At 33.7% G+C, this 16,932-nt stretch overlaps 2 protein-coding genes across 4 annotated transcripts; one reads left to right on the forward strand and one right to left on the reverse strand.

The window, feature by feature from the left end:
• Nucleotides 1-2: 2 nt before the first annotated feature.
• LOC113694708 (uncharacterized) lies at nt 3-5,711 on the reverse strand. Of its 2 annotated transcripts, XM_072055288.1 has the most exons (7): nt 5,481-5,711; nt 5,135-5,259; nt 4,281-4,377; nt 4,062-4,171; nt 3,823-3,897; nt 320-355; nt 3-240 (listed from the first exon to the last, which is right to left on the reverse strand). In XM_072055288.1, the coding sequence occupies exons 1-7, from the start codon at nt 5,548-5,550 to the stop codon at nt 190-192; spliced, it is 564 nt and encodes a 187-aa protein (XP_071911389.1). In that variant the 5' UTR covers nt 5,551-5,711; the 3' UTR covers nt 3-189. The 2 variants fall into 2 exon arrangements, with proteins under 2 accessions (XP_071911389.1, XP_027069361.1); XM_027213560.1 differs by lacking the exon at nt 320-355 and having other exon boundaries at nt 5,481-5,708.
• Nucleotides 5,712-8,068: 2,357 nt separating this feature from the next.
• On the forward strand, nt 8,069-13,916 carry LOC113694830 (uncharacterized). Of its 2 annotated transcripts, XR_003449486.2 has the most exons (5): nt 8,069-8,278; nt 8,861-9,046; nt 9,238-9,277; nt 11,409-11,543; nt 13,235-13,916. XR_003449486.2 is itself a non-coding variant. In XM_027213721.2 (4 exons), the coding sequence occupies exons 1-4, from the start codon at nt 8,228-8,230 to the stop codon at nt 11,486-11,488; spliced, it is 357 nt and encodes a 118-aa protein (XP_027069522.1). In that variant the 5' UTR covers nt 8,070-8,227; the 3' UTR covers nt 11,489-11,656. The 2 variants fall into 2 exon arrangements, 1 of the variants encoding a protein (XP_027069522.1); XM_027213721.2 differs by lacking the exon at nt 13,235-13,916 and having other exon boundaries at nt 8,070-8,278; nt 11,409-11,656.
• Nucleotides 13,917-16,932: the final 3,016 nt, after the last annotated feature.

Here is a 16,932-nt window from a genome sequence, read left to right on the forward strand (position 1 = left end):
TGTGGTGTTTAAGCATAATTTTACTGAAAGAAGAAATCAATTGTCATGAAGATGAATTAGAATAGGAAAGAAAATGAAAGGGCTAAGATTACACTTTGATCTCTAAGTCAAACGTTGTTCTAACAAGGAAAAAGACACGTACATACAGCTTTGTTCAAACAATACATTAATTGTTGTTAACACCATTCTTCAATCTACTGGAACTTCAACTTCCATTCTTAAACCAGAGTTGCCAAGAATCTGCAAGAATTGTCAAAAATGTATGAACAGGAGGTCGAAATCCATAATAATGAACTTAGATAGTTTTTCTTGCACTCACGACAGTGACATATCCAATGAAGTCGCTTAAATGGACCTGAATAACAAGCAATCAAAGAGTTGCTTAGGCAATAATATTAGCAATCATAACCGGGTTTTGTTACCAAGCAAACATTTCAGAAAGTGAAATGGCTTAGGAGTACTCTTCACCTGAATAAAGCTCTAACCACTTGTTAAAAACAGAAGCCTCAAAAGTCATTGATTGGTTTAACTCAGTAGGTAATATGGAGCAGTCATATCCACGTTGTATCACATTTAAGGAAACGTTTCAGGAAGTTGGTTTGTGAGCACTCTTCACTTGAATAATTTCTAACCACTTGTTGGACAAAAGCTTTAAGCTTTTTCATTGCATTCGCCAAAATGGATCTCAGAAAACTACCTAACACGTAGTACTCCATGTCCTGAAATCCACCAGGCATGGTAATTCAGCCTCCTGTGATCATTCAAGCTACTGCCAACCCTATGGTTACCAATAAAAGCATGTCATAGGTCATAACCCATTTCTACTAAAATGATCTTAGCGGCGATGATCGTCAAAGATTACTGCAAAGGAACTATTAGCAGTCTAGCATGGACCATAATACAAATAATTAACTCGGAATCTTTTGTGTATTAAAAATCCATGGGTGTTTGAGAAAACTGAGCTCGTAAATGGTTTTAGTATTGCTAATGTAAGAGGAGAAGGTAACAAATTCACATCCTGCCTAGTGGTAAGGCTAGAGCTATGACATCTACTAAAAGGACCATCTAACAGGCAATTTAGAAAAAGGTTTAGCTTTCCTTTTTGGCAACTGCTGATTGTATGGCACATATTTGCCTTCTTTGTACAGGTTCAAGTTCAACTGCCAAAGGCAGTAAAACTGAGAAGAAAAAAATAAAAAATAAAACTGTGAAAGCGTTGAGTTCCCATGCACGTAATGGTTACATAAACTCGCTACCAGAAATTACAATGAAGAAACGTTATCAGAATTACATAATATTTAAAGGTCACATATAACTTCTTCGGACAAGCTCCAACCTCGGTTAAATGAAGAAGGTTCCATGTAACAAGAAACTAACACCTAGAAATCCATTATTTCACAATAAATAAAAAGAACCTGAATTCCCAAAAGAAAACAAAGATGGTATACTACGTATCAAACCAAAATCCTTCTGTATAGACTACCATGCACCAACAAAGATGCCTCACTGTTTCACCAATAAGAATTGCTAATATCATAAAAGAGCAAAAAATTTTCACATTATTCTAGCTAAATTTGACCGTTTTGAATATAAAATACCAAAAAATGCTTAAGAAAAGTGTCTTTTAGTCTTATAAGGCGCATAGAGGTCAAAACAAGATATTAGTTTTAGAGCTGCAGTGAAGCAGCATTTTAGTCCACTTCACACTTGCTAAAACCCTTTTCAAATCAAAATCATGAAAGCTTTCTGAAATTTTAATAGCAAAGAACAAGAAGGATATCATAGTAAATAGTATACACTCTATGGATTGAGTATAACAAAGATCTTTTAACATAAAATAGTTCAAAAATCACAACAAAGTGATGCAGGAGCAATCAAGTTCAAGCAAAACTGTGTAACAAATGAAAATAATTCTGGAAGCATTTATCGAACATTCATCGAGGCATGCTTTCATATTACCCTCATCTCGTAATGTCAGAAAACTAAAAAAGCATTCTTTTCTATTTTAGCCATTTGATGCTCTAAAAGTTGTTTAAGTTGAGGTCATTCCCATCCTTTTGATAATTATGCTAAACTTAAGTCAAATAGTTATAACAGATGTTGAAAACTAGTATACCTTTTCATAATATGTCTATACAGATCGTTAAGAGGAGACTTTGATACTTAAACCCCTCAATCTCTAATTTTGGTCCAGGCACTCTCTCTCTCTCTCTCTCTCAAATGCAGAAAGACACTCATACCAACACCCACACACCCATAGAAAAGCATTTTCCATTTCTCAACTCTTAACATTCAATATCTTTCCAATTCTTATTTCTGCAGAGGTACTCTCAGAGGTTACAAAACATAGTTGGCCATATAATATGGAAAAGGATATCCGCCACTATCTGCAAAAGTAAACTAAATAATAGGGATAGTCTTACCAACCACGAGCTCCAGCATAGTGATTTAAGGAATACATTCAAAAGGTGCAGTCGTGTCCTTTTGCTATTCTTGTCTTATTATTAGAATATATGTGAAACAGAACTTCAAGCAATTAGAAGTCAGGCACCAAGCATTTATTGAACTGAACGTAACTATATAGAAGACAAAATTAAACAGTGATCATTACTCTTCGTTAAAGAATTCAGTCCAAACGTTTCCACAGCACCGCATGACAATTAAAAGCTTTGGGCTTTTTAGAGTAAGTGCGTCATTTAACATGCTATGTGTATCACCAGTGCCCTAAAGAACTCCGAAAACTACACAAGGCATAAAGGTTTTCGAAAAGCTATTTGAAGATGCTTTGAGCATCCGTTTAGTACGGATGTTAATCCAACATCTACATCATGTTGATACACATAGCAAAATCTTTTGAGGACATCATTGTAGCAAACTATAAAAGGAGGTTTGTAATTGAGAAGGACAACTTTCAATAAGTCCCACGAGTCATAGAAACTACCATCAAGAAGGATGTTTACCTGATAATTTCTGAAACAATTCTACTTCATCACAGGATGAGTTCTACTTCATTAAAGGACCAGGTTTTCTTTCTTTTCCCTCTTTTTTTTTTATGCCGCTGGTCGCTTCCTTTTCTCTGTGTTCTTGTCCTACATTTTTTCCCTACTATGTGCTCTTCCTAGGACAGTTTTATTCCTTTTATACATAATAGTTTTGAAACATTCACCATCCATGCATAGACATCAAGGATGTTTTTTGGTCATACCTACCAAAATTGTACTTGATTTTTCAATTCGACATGCCAAAAGAGGCATCTGCCACAACACTACCAGGCCAATGGCAGGAAGTTAAAAAGGTCAAAGGTCTATGAGTGTTGAATGCCAATTAATATTCTAAATAACTATTATAATGGAGATTAACCATTCATCAAATTTATGTACCATAAATCTCATATCCTACTTAAAGAAGGGAAGCAACCTTGAAGCCCTTCCAATTTGTCTTCCATCAATAACTACCATGACATCACCAAATTCACCAAAATAGGTCTAAGTCACATCATATTGCAAAAATTTTCTTGGATTTAATCTATTGGAATAATATTTCAATTTTAGTAGAAACAACTGGTAAAAAATCACTCTTGCAAAAACAATAAAAGATAAACCACGCACAGACATATTACTTATTGCAAAAGGATGTGACGTGCATGTACACCTCAATATGAACCTTTTCTTAGAAGGGTATAATATAACTTAAAAATGAAAATGTATGTGTGTGTGAGAGAGAGAAAATTTGAATTTACATGTTGAGCACAAGTTCTTTCATTTAAAGTAAACAAAATTTGACAGTAATATATGGCTGCCAGAGCAGACAGTGAATAATTACCTTCATAAAATCAGATTGTACCAGAAAAGAATCCTTATTGTAGCCTGCTTCTTCTAGAACTCGGGTGAGAACTTGCTGCAAGAACCAAATTGCAGATAAAAAAAATGAATTATAACACCAGGCCTCATTTCGTTGTTCAAATGATTTATTTGTGTTTTCCAAGTTTTAGCCTCAGTGCAAGAGGGGAAAAAGATAAATTGCGAGGAAACAATTCCGTTTTGAGGCAGTGACAAACCAACCTCTCTTTGCTGTTCTGATATAAATTGTCCAGTTAAGTCTCGCAAAATGTCCAACATATCATGGAATGCGACCTTGCCATTTCCAGCAGTATCATAAACCTTAAAAATGACTGGGAAACAGAAAGTATATGTAAATCAATTGGGAAAAAGGAAAACTGAAACCAAAAAGCTAAAATTTTCTGACTAATTCAGAAAGGTGCAAAAAGGAAGACTATTTACATTCCACTTTCTGCTGCAAGCTTGCACGGGAACTGAATGCTGACAAGAAGGCAACGAACTCCTTAAAGTTCAAACCCTCCAACATCCTTAATAGTCTCTGGATTAGCAAACAAATATCAAAAACATAATCAAGCATGAGCAACCATCTTCTTCTTTCAACTGCAGCTAATACCCATAAATACACCCAAGAAAATTAAAATTAAATATCACAATGCTTCTATCTTCCCATAAAGAAAATTTTAGATAACCAGCTATTTCTGAACATAAATTGCGAGTCTGAGATTGAATAAAACCATGTTCAATTGGACGGAACCTATAGCAAATGCTTATATGTTAGGCCTGAAAAAGTATTTGTCAGCAAAAAAGAACTAATTTCAAATGGCTGTATTTTTTGAACTAAGTTTGCACGACAGAAAGAAAGGCAGAAATTCCACCTTATGCCACCAACATGGTTCTAAACATGGTAGAACAAGGTTCTCTAATGTAACCAAACAGAAACTTCTTTTTCCAATTTCATGAGATTTTATTTGAGAAATGCAATCATCAGAACAAGTTTAAACCTTTTCCATAATTTTTCCCAACCATGTGCATAATCCCGTAGGCATCACAGTCAGAAAATATCTTTACATAAATCATACACAAGGTTACCTCAGTCTAAGAAGAACTAGATCAAGTTGTCTGAGTCCAACAACTTTACCCATGAAGCAATGTAGCACACACATGTGATGACTAGGCAGTTCAATGTACATATATGTAATGTTGGATTGGATTCCCACTTATTACTGTATAAGATTGAATACATGCGACGGAAACATAACCATTTTTTCGCTAACTAATATTGAAACATATTCAACCTGGGAAAGAGGATTAACGGCAAATTCGGGCACAGACAAGAATTCATCAGACGAGATGAATCCGATCCCATTTCGATCGAGCTGGCAGAATCTCTGGTAAAGTGCAACTATCTCCTGCTGCGAAACTGCCACCAAATTAAAAAAAAAAAAAAATCGAGGATGAGTATACAAAAATAAGCCAACTAAAACCCAACAAATGGCCTCAAATGCAGACACCCCAGAAAAGAAAAAAGGCCTCAATTTTGAGGGATTTGTCTAACATAAACAACCAATTTTGCAGACCATCTAGATAATTAAAACAGCAAAAAAAAACTGGCAATGGAGAAGCAGAATGATATGTAGGTACAGGTATGATTGCAGTGCTGTTGGACTTCTTCAATGTCGTACTGGGTCAGCATAGAAGAGGAATTTCCCATGGATTTTATCTTCTTCGGAGGAGAGAAGATCTCAAATCCTAGCTACTAGGAGAAGCAATTGAATATGAATTCAAGAAGGTGAAAAATGTGTTAGATTAGATGGGCTGCTGGGCTCTTAAATTTCTGGTCGAGTGGTTGGGTGGTAGATGGAATCTGGAAAGGAGGACCACGAGGGAAATGCAATAAAATCGTGAAAAACGTCTCTAATATTTTACAAAATAACTTTTTTTATTTATCACTTTTAAAAGTATAATTTTACGCCCCTCACAAATTCAGATTGATCAAATTTTATCCATTTCTAGGTTCTGATTAGTTTTTTGTCGGAATTCACTTGATCATTTTTTAAGACCAAAATTGTTAAATCAAATTTTACACTATTCGATTTATAGTCCCTCATTTTTTATAAAATGAATTTTTTATCCCTTATACTTCACAAAATAAATTTTTTTGTCTCTCATATTTCACAAAATAAATTTTTTCATCTTTTATATATTTACAAAATAAATTTTTCATTCCTCATTGATCATGTGTATGAATAATTTTTGTTTAAACTCATGTATATATCTATTTAATTTTATCTGAACAATATGAATAGCATGTGTACAACTACAATTAACCTATTTGAACAAAATCAAATAGTAATATGTTATTCATATTGTTCAGATGAAATTAAATAGATATATACATGGATTTAAAAAAATGTTAATTTTTCACTCATGTTCATTTCCTTTTACTCAAAAATTGAAAACAAATAAGAGATTTAATCCTAAACATTGTCGAATGTTTATATCAAATTAAATTTGGACAAAAAATAAACAAAAGAAAAGTATGACAGGAAGAAGTAAATAATTGGTACTTTTAAATTTTAAGACAATCACAAGACAAGTAATTCAACTATTGGTCTTAAAAGTAACGAGTATAAATTTTAGATTTAAATTGTAATTTGTTAGCATGACTATAGAATTCGAATTAGAACTCATTAATTAAATGACCTTATTATACAATTCAATAAATGAATTATCATCAAAAGAGAAAAGGCCACAAGTATTGAACAAGTTCATGTGGTGAAATCAAATAGATATATACATGGATTTAAAACAAAATTGTTAATTTTAAACTCATGTATACATCTATTGAATAGGATGTGTGCAATTATAATTAATCTGTTTAGGTAAAATCAAATGAAAATATATTACATACTATTCGTACTATTCAGGTGAAATCAAATAGATATATACGTAGGTTAAAAAAAATCTATTCATACACATGATCAATGAGAGATGAAAAAAATTCATTTGTGAAATGTGAGACACGAAAAAATTCATTTTGTGAAATGTGAGGGGCGAAAAAATTCTTTTTGTGAAATGTGATGGATTATGGATCTGATTATGTAAAATTTGATTTGATAATTTTGTCTCTAAAAAATAATCATATGCAACGCACGTGGTGGATTCTGACAAAAAACTAGTTGAAAATCTAGGTAGGGACTAAATTTGATCAATGTGAGTTTGTAAGAGGCGTAAAATTACACTTTTAAAAGTGAGGGACGAAAAAAATTATTTTGTAAAATGTGAGGGACGTTTTGAACGATTTTTCCTAAACAATAATTACAAAATCGTTAATTACGCTCGAGTTTTTCCATTTTTAATTCATTGCTATTTACATTTTTGTTTTATACAACATGGGAATAGATTCACTCATATGTAATTTAATTTGGGACAAAGCTTCAAAATTAATGTGGAACAAGATTATGCTAAAAATTATATGACGTTCACCTAAGACATTTCATTCTTGATCATCTTTGATAGCATTAGCAAATCGGTCATGAGATTGTTAACCAAGGAAAAAAAAAAAGGTTAAAGATATGCTAGTGAAAGAAGAATCGAGTTATTATATGCTTCATTTATTTATAGTTAAATATCTTGTGAATTCAAAATATAGATGCAGGCATATCTATTGATAGATGACAATACGTAATTAAATATCAATGACAGAATTATCAATGGAATTGGAAAGAGTATAAATTATACCCTTTCTTCGCCAAATCAAATATTTTTATGTACTAAAGTGTTGTGTTATTAGTAAAATTGAAAAATGCTCTATTTATGTCGATTAGTTCCAAAGATTTATTGGCAAAACAAGAAAAAAAAAAAAGCTTTAAACATGTTCTTGTAAATAAACAAACAAAATTAATGCATGAACAAAAACAGGTTAAGTTCGGTACTTGCTTGCTAAATCAAATGGTCTTTTGTTGCTTGTTACTCTTGTGCCAGCCACTAATACATGGGGTACTTGAAAAAAAAAAAAAACTAATCGACACAAAAAATTGCAGATCAGACAGGCTGGTCAACGACTGGGGGCCCAAACATTAATTTGTTGGGCTCTGTTAGGATGAGCTGGGCTTCTTTTCTTAATCATACGGGCTTCTCGAGGGATTTTCTACCCCACAAAAGTGTAACCGAAACTGACGACGTGTAATGTCAATTCGTCAGATTTCGAGCAGAGCTTTTTTTTTTCTTTTTATTTTTTTTTGTTTGGGAGAAACCATTTGAAGCTTTCACACTTCACACACACACACACACACTGAGACACAGTCCCCCTTCCCTCTTCACTCTTCCAATTTACTCAAATTCAGAGGAAATCAAGGCCCGTTTCACTTGAATTCCTCTGCAGCAAGATGTCCCAGCAGCCATCCCAGGCCAAGAGCCCAGCAGATGAAAATCACTCGGTTAGTTTTTCCTTTTTCCATTTTTTGCTGTTTGCTTCAGAATTTGCAATTTTGTCTATTTAAGAAGTGATTATTTTTTGAGCCTCCTGAAAATGAGTTGAATTTGCTTGTTACTTTATGTGCATGTGGGTTTTTGCTGGTTCTTTGCTCAGTATGGTATTTTTATTGTTAATTTCAGTTTCTTGCATTGAACTGTTTCTGTATATTGTAAATTGACCCCTTTTGCTACATGAAAAATTTAGGAACCCCGAATGGTGAATTGAGATTATTGTTTGCTAAAATTTGACTGGCTGAAATTACTAAATTACCAGGTATTTTTGAGCCTCCTGAAAATGAGTAGAGGGATTTTGTACGAGAAATTTCTTTGTATATATAAAAACATGTTTATCTATTAGGGCATTGCTGGAATTTACTGATGTTTTAACTTTGTGAACTAGGATCCATAAATTTACTGGTCTTTTTGCACTTTTGCTAATTGATTCACGGTCTAAATTGATTTACATTTACCTTTTTCTTTATTACGGTGGAATTCACTGTTGTAATGGATTTGCTTTTGGATAATTGTTTGTTTGTTTAATGCAGGAGATGTACATTCGAGTTAAGCGCAGCAAGACCACTTACTTCTTGCAATGCCTTCCCAGTGAAAAAGTTTTACAGATCAAGGAGAAGTTGCAGATCCTAATTGATCAACCAGTTAGTGACCAGCGATTGATTCTGTTGCCAAATAAAGAAGTACTTGATGATTCAAAGTCATTAGCTGATCAGAAGGTACTGCCTAAATCTTTACAAATTGATAAGACAAATGTTGCATGCATCAATTGTTGTTAGAGTGTACATGGTGTCCATTATTTGGGTTTATCATGTGCCATTGTTTGTTATCTACCACTCATTAATTTCTTCCTATAGATTTGCCTATTGCGTTCACTGATGTGTATTAAATCTGTTTAATTGAATATCAGGTTGAAAATGATGCAGTTGTGGCACTAACCTTGAGAAAAGGTTCTCTTCTTCCTTTTCCTTTCTTTTTAGTGTCAAATTTGTTTTACTGAACATTACTATTTGTTACTTGGGGTTTCTGGTGTTATTATTCCAGTTGTCTGTGGTTATATTGAACCAACCCTTAGTATGAACCATTTAGATAACATCAGGTTGTAAGAATGCACAATTAGATATATAATGGCAAAGAAACCAAGAGGCTAGGGGCATTTAAGTGATTGATGGAAAAGAAGTTGTGTGACAAATTGCAGCACAAGTAGAGGTCATTGGTTTAGTTAATTGGAGAAGTTATTGTATTCTGGTTGTCTGATGTAGCCTTTTTATCACTGTGGGAGATGGCTGGGGAACTTTGGTTTTTACAGCTTTTAGCTTTGTTAGGATGACATACATTTGTGCATATCCCTTGTAGGAACTTCTGCAACGAACTTTCTGTTTGCTGACTGAAATTACAAATTTTCTAGTATGATGATAATAAAGAGTGATCTCACCCAGTGAATAACCTGGAAAAGAAATCCTTACTGAAATCTGTTAATTTGTTTATCAGTTTCTGTCTTTTGTAGTGTTGAGAACATAGATATTTAGATTAGTTATGCTTGACTTCCTTTGAGGTTTAGGAATAATGTTCTTTTTTCTAGTCAATTTGGAACTAGAAAGGCAGTTTCACATTATATACTTATCCTTCATCTTCAAAATAACATCCCTTTTATATGACACATATGGCCTTATTTTTTGAGTTTTTGTTGCATACAAGTTTGTCAACTTTGGAAGCTGCATCTTCGTTAGCCTCATGAGGGCACTGTGGAATAGAAAAAAGGAAGCTTTCGAGAATCTAGAGTTTCGATTAGATGGATTGAACTACAGTTGCTTTAGTAGCTTATGCTGTGGTGTGGGGAAGAGATTTAGGAAAATACACAACCAAGGTGGTTGTGAACCTGCCATATATCTTAAAAGCATACCTCTGCTTACCTTTTGCACAGTCATGCCCTCTTGCTGCTCTTTATGCCATTCTTCTTGCATACAGAAAAAGAAAATGTTATGTACTTCAACCCTGAGGGAGTTTCGCTATAGGTATTTGGTAACTCGAATCTCTTTTACCTGTTCTTTATACATCATACTTTTGCTGCCTTCCATCCCGAGCAACCAAGATTGATTTGATCCCTCTTCCATTTTGAGACAGTAGTAAACTGGTAGACTGGTGTATGCAATGATTCCACTACTATTGCTGTCATGCATAATCATCCTTTGATGTTTACCTTTGGACAAAATTAGAACTGGTAACTTCTTGTCAAATCTTTGTTCATAAGTAGTAGTAGGATCAGCACAAAGCAACAGTTGTCCCAAATGGATTCAAGCTTCATTGATGGATATTAGTTGGTTATGGAGCTTGACAGAGAGATGATTTTTTTTTCTTTTTTTGGAGATGGTTACATATGGTTGGCAGCTTGATCTTTCAATGATTTAAAGTTGAAGTGAAGTGTGTGGCTGGATGTGTTGTGCCACAGTTTGGACTCTGCTCAATGGAAGGAGAAGATTCAGATGGGGAGAGACCTACACTCTTTGATTTCATGATTTTTTTCCTTGTTTCACATACTTCATAGTATACAAGGTTGGAATGTATTGATTGGTAATAAGCACTTCTAGAATTTGGTTGAGCGGATGACTTTCCAATCCCAATATGATTTGTTTCTATGATGATGTGGTTACAGGTTAGAGAGGTCCTTGTGATCACTAAAACATTAAGGGATTTTCCTATCTGTCAAAAGTAGTGATGGGGTTTGTGAAATATTTTTCCTGATGTCACGATTTCCTGGAACTTTAAAATCTGCTCAGCCAAAGCTTTTTACCATATTATGATGACTGCAAGAGTCCTTGTAGTACAAAAATCACCATCTCGTAATTGAATCAAGAGCATGTCAGTGAGGATTCTAGAGTATTAAATGAACGAAAGCAGCTAGTTTAGATGAAATTGAAGCTGTCCTCATTCTTGGGTCAGTTTTCATGTGCTCTGATTAGTTTTCTGCCCAGGATAGTACTTTTGATCTAGTAATCTTCTATTTCAAATATTCTTTCTTGCTTGCTTCTTTGATCTATACCTTTCAGTTAAGTGCTTGCTTACACCTTCACTTGTTGTCAGATGACAATGAATTTGAGGATGTGAATATCGCGAGGCCTACTGATTACTACCGTGATGGTGATGGTGGCTCAAATTGGTGAGAAGAACTATGTTTGGAGCTGCTGAAAGCCTGAAACTTTACACTCATATTCACTGGTAATTAACCTGTTGTTGCTGTTTGGACTGCTTTTACAGCACTAGGAGTTGCTTTATTAATGATCTTACGTTGAGGATTTCAAGCATGCAATGTTTAGACTCCTTTCTCTTTAGCTGTTTTGGATGAAATTTTAAGAGTTGCTCTGGTGTTGGCGGGGCAGAGGGCCTATTTTACTTCGATTATTACTTGAGATGTTCTGGAACTTGACAGTCATGATTTCGAAATTTATGAAAAAGGAGAAAATGAAATTATTGGCAATAGCATAATCAAGCTCCGCATAGGAATATTTTCATCGCTTACCAATGCCTCTCCATTAATCTTCATCAAAATCTTAGTAATTAGAAATTCTGGGCATCGCTTCTTAAATCTCACTTATTTCTTATTAAAAAATTAAAATAAAAACAAAAAAATATAAACCTACTATCAGTTTCACTATTGTTCTTCCATGATGCCATTAGGATCACCATCTCAACATGTACCTTTACATTTTTAAGGCAAATTTGCGGAATGATGGCCAATCTGTGGTGACCTTTCTATCTTTGAAATGGGCATATCTTGTGGGCAACTCTCCATATACAACTTTTAAACCAGTTTTCTACGAACAAAAATCCCTTCAGTTGGAGAAAGAAAAAAAAAAGCAAGAAAATCAAATATACGGTTTGTACATTATACAAGAAATGGATTTTTAGACAACGAAATGTAATCTAGTTGGTAAGACGCTTCAATTGTAACTGATAAAACGCTTCAATTGTAAAACTCATAGGTTGCGGGTTTGAGTCATCTGACAGTAAATGGGGAATCATTGTTGATTCTCTAAATAAAAAATGATAAAGTAAAAGAAAGAAATGGATTTTCAGCATCAACCCTTGTACCTTTTACATTTTTGGTAGCATTGATTTTGACCACTTGGTGCTAAATATTATTTCATTAATACAGTCTTTTAATGCCATATTTTGATGAAGTACACCTTTTAGCTTTATATTGTGATTCAAATGTGGCGTAGATCTTTCAAGTGGTTCCATGAAATTGAAAGAAAAGATCATTAATGGCATTTCTCCCAATTCATTGCCAGATTTTGAAGGCAAATTTGCGGAAAGCCCTTGCCTTTTTACAAAAAAAAAAAAAAGGAAAAAAAAAAAGAGACACAGGCCAACTAGTTGATGTCAGAACAAGTTAAGATAAAGCTTAAAAAAGTAGTCCAAGGGTATTACCCTTGTTTAAAAATGCTCAACTGACTTTGACACTTTAATCTAAATCATGAGGGGCTTATGTCTAGCTTTTCAAACCATAGGGAAGTTTATATAAAAAAAACACTAAATCATAGGGAGGTAAAGTGTCATTTGCTCTAAAAAATTTCAAGGATCTAATGAACTCTCTATTTTGCAGTATCCAATCCTTCGTCAAAAAATATTTGTATTTTCACATATTGTGGGATGTCATATGAGTACTCTGCTACCGCATAATTTGCATTAAAGCTTGGCCCTGAAAGCAAAATACGAAGCTAATTTTACGTAAAACAAATATTTATCAAATGTTGACTAATTAATTAGCAGGAAGAAAGTTTTATTAAGACTGTCACTGAAAAGCAAAATACCTCATAAATATCACAGTATTTTTAAGGGAGTAAATACTAAATAGTCTCTTTATTTTCTACTTCTTACGAGACTATTCTTTCGAATTCTGGATACAGGCTCCTCAATCCTCCTTTAATTGAAGTTACACACGTTTGTACTGCGTGCAATGGCTGTTGGAACAGTTCTTGATGCAGCCTATCTGTGCTTTCGCTGCCCGATGAATAAGATGGAATTTGTTAGTTGTGAGCAATGTTGGACAAATATGGGACTAGAAATTTGTTAAGACACTTATATCTAGTAACATATCGAAGTAGTTAGGGAGATAAAGATGGCGATAAATGTTGCATTACCCGAAGTTGAATTGGCGCATTGGTGAAGTAAACAGCCATAGTTGCAGAAGAATGATCCATTTGGAGATGGCCCTTGTGGATGACATTTACGTTTGTAACAATTATCAATACAAACATCAACGTTGTTTTGATCCGAACAATCTACTAGGCACTTAGCAAAGCAATGATCATGCGGAACAATTGGATCGTCAGGCCAAGAGAAAGAATCATCACAAAATACCAGGACTGTCATAGCTGTTAGTAGTACTAATGCTAGCCATGCAGTCCTCATTTTTTAGGTATTTCCTGTGTATTTGATTAGCTTAATCTATTGCTAAAGTTAAGAGCAGTGTTTATAGGTCTTGTTCCTTGGATCAAGCATGGATTCATTTTTGTCGTCCAAACTTAGCTGATCTTTTGTTGGTTATACATAACTACCATACTTGGGAGTGAAAACACAGTTTTTTGATGACTGGTTTTCAACTTTTCTATATTCCACCCTATTCATGCAAGACCGAAATTAATGCAACTTTTATCAGTTCTCAACTGTCATCAAAAGATCACGATTCCTTTCGAAAAGGGTTGAAAAATAATTTTGCGGGTTGATTTAGTCCTATATATATATATTTCAAATTAATTAACCTTTTCTCTGGCTTAAACCTTGTTACAACTATTATGGAATTTTTTTTTCTTATTTTTTTTTAAAAAAAAACAAGGATCTGACGAACTAATGGAGAAATGTTTTGATAGTCAGCGGTAAAAAATTGCAAAGAACATTAGGTATCTCGTCCAGGTAGTTTAATTACATGATAATTTCATTTACTTATAGATAAATAATTTTCAGAAGTTTTAAAGAAAATGAAAATAAAAATCGTACGCCCTGAGATCTTAACTGGAATTTGTTATTAACTACAAATCCATTGAAGTTTAGTGCATGAATTTCGAGTCTCATATAAGAGGTGGTTGTCATCAAAATTGATGGTGTGTGGTTCAAAGTCTAAACAACAATGTCGTCCATTTTTTTGTTACAGGTCACCAGTAAAATCAGTGCTGGGCATCGAAAAAAAAATGCTCAAACTTAAAAAGGGTTCACTTACGTGAATTTTCCTGCGTGGTGCCGAACAAGTAAGGGAATTTTGGTCAAATAATGAAGATAAATGTGTTTTGAGAAAATCCATTCCGATGATCTTAGCAAACATGACTGGAATTTTACACTTTTGATATAATATGTTATTCAATCATTTTTCAATCCGTGAAATTTGCAGTTAGATAGGAAGAAAACGAATGTATAGAAGTTTGTTTTACGGCCATAAGAGCAATACACTAGAATTGTGATAAGCCTTTTCAACAGGTCCATGATTATTGAAGACTTAGACGTGAGATACTAGAAATTTTCACAACTTAATTTGGGCGATAAATGCTAAACTTTTGTCATTTATATAGTTGGAAAGAAAGTTAATTTCATTAGGATTAACTTTCTTTCTTCACTTAATACACTCAATAAAACCAAGAAACATAAAGTATGGTCTCTTAAAAGATCCATCCAGAGTCGTTGGAAGTTTATCATCTGGAGGTCGTTCACACCAACCTTGACAATAATTTTTACAGTAGAAATTCTTAAGAGGGTTAGTGAGGCACAGGTTGTAGCACTGTTTCTCACAGGAGTCATCAGGTTGAGAATGAGCATAAATAACCAAGAATGCCATCATGATGAATACAGATGTTATCCATGGGTTTCTCATCTTTTATGATGCTAATCCACCAGTAAAAAGGGGAAAAAAAGAAACCAAAGAACTGCATATATACAACCAAGTAGAATCTAGAGGTGGGTATTTATAGACTTTTTTTCCTTTCCTTCGGATCATGGGATAACTTTTTTCTGTTTGCCTAACTAATCTCAGCTGTGATTAACGTCTACGTAGGCTATGGAGTGAAAATTAACATGAATTTTGTATGACCATTTCTCAGTTTGTGGCGATTCAATTTCAGTTCTTGATTTATCTCTGAGAAGATTTAGCTTGCGTTCAATAGTTTTCAACCTTATCTCTTGACGTGAAACGTGTGAAGAGACAAGACTGCAAGAAAATTCTTCCTCTGCCAATTTACTTGGTCGAAACTCTTGGAGAATAAAAAATTGCTATGTCGGTAGATCACAAAAAGTGCGGGATAGTCCTAAATTTTCATACATCATATGATTCGCAATTCAGGGGGTGCATTCCAGAGTAATTTTAGCAAAATTTAACTCTTCTTGGAGAGTAATTTGTAGTTTAGTTTAGAAAAACAAAAGTCTAGGTAATTTTCATTTTTCAAAAACATGGTAATCTACATGTATACACTCCTAAATTTTTGTCACAATACAAGCAGCTTTGAAGTATCATATATGTCACTTGTTGCAGTTTTACCAAGAGTTGTGGTAACTTGTGATTTGGTGCTTGAATGAGGAGTGAGGTAAATTAAGCATTAGTACTAAAATAAGGGAAATTTTCACTTCACACCCTCCACATTTCCATTTGATTTTTTAGTTTTGTCATTTTCTTTTAGACACTTTACACCCTCAACTCATCAAAATGGCCAAAAAAAACTCTGACTACTAAAATTATGAACAAAAATATACGACCACACACTTATAATTATAGATACATATACTAGTGTAGTTTTAGAAATAGTGTGCGAGATTATGTTAATTTAGGCTATCTGGACTACTTTAGAATGTGCTTGACTAAAACCAAAAAAAAAAGATAAAAGATAAAAGACAGCTTTAGGATATAATGTGAAATTGGTCACAGAAGTAGACCCCTCTCATCTTCATTTGCTCATTTACCGGTCCATCTACAAATCCATCCATTAGGAGGAGAACTCAATGTGAGGGCTTGATATATAGCAAGAGTTGTATCATTATCAATATTTGCTTTTTAGTTGATTTGATAAATGAGACCTCTAGTTCCCTTTCATATATATATATACAGTGTAAATGGGAGGGTTTGAATCCGAAATCTCTCACTTACATTCCTTCCTCCTCCGAACCATCTAATCCGTCCTTCCACCAATCTCTAATTGTTAATGCTTTTCTCTTCAATCCTTCAAGAGCGCTCATATTATTCAAGATTGTCAAAAAAAAAAAAAAAAGAAAGACAGAAGAAGAAGAAATATGTTCTATTCAGCAATTGAAATCTTGGTCAATGCCATTATAAATGGATTTTGCTGAAAAAAAATTTCTAAGGCAATTACGTAACTACCTCGTAATTACCAATATGTACCCCTTTTCCTTCAAGGAGCCTTTATATTAACCAAATAATTGAAGGAAAATAATTATCTTATTTTCCTTTTTTTTTGGTTTAAACATTTTCCTTTAAATAGCTTCAACATGCATCCATCAAATAATTTCTCTGTTATAAATGAAGTCTTACAATTGGTTGCAAATTAATGCGTACTACTTTAGGTTGAAACCAACTGCATGCAAATCACTTTCTATTTTGTGATAACAA

Source organism: Coffea arabica, chromosome 6e, assembly GCF_036785885.1.
Source record: "Coffea arabica cultivar ET-39 chromosome 6e, Coffea Arabica ET-39 HiFi, whole genome shotgun sequence".
Taxonomy (NCBI): Eukaryota; Viridiplantae; Streptophyta; class Magnoliopsida; order Gentianales; family Rubiaceae; genus Coffea; species Coffea arabica.

Bases quoted from the DNA above. Each gene is read 5' to 3' on its own strand.
- LOC113694708 (XM_072055288.1), bottom strand. From the start codon at position 5,550: ATGGGAAATTCCTCTTCTATGCTGACCCAGTACGACATTGAAGAAGTC. The intron at 5,260-5,480 runs GTACCTACATAT...ATTTGGTGGCAG, and splicing joins ACAGCACTGCAATCATACCT to TTTCGCAGCAGGAGATAGTT. The intron at 4,172-4,280 runs GTAAATAGTCTT...TCTGTTTCCCAG, and splicing joins CTTGCAGCAGAAAGTGGAAT to TCATTTTTAAGGTTTATGAT.
- LOC113694830 (XM_027213721.2), top strand. From the start codon at position 8,228: ATGTCCCAGCAGCCATCCCAGGCCAAGAGCCCAGCAGATGAAAATCAC. The intron at 9,047-9,237 runs GTACTGCCTAAA...ATTGAATATCAG, and splicing joins AGTCATTAGCTGATCAGAAG to GTTGAAAATGATGCAGTTGT. The intron at 9,278-11,408 runs GTTCTCTTCTTC...ACTTGTTGTCAG, and splicing joins GGCACTAACCTTGAGAAAAG to ATGACAATGAATTTGAGGAT.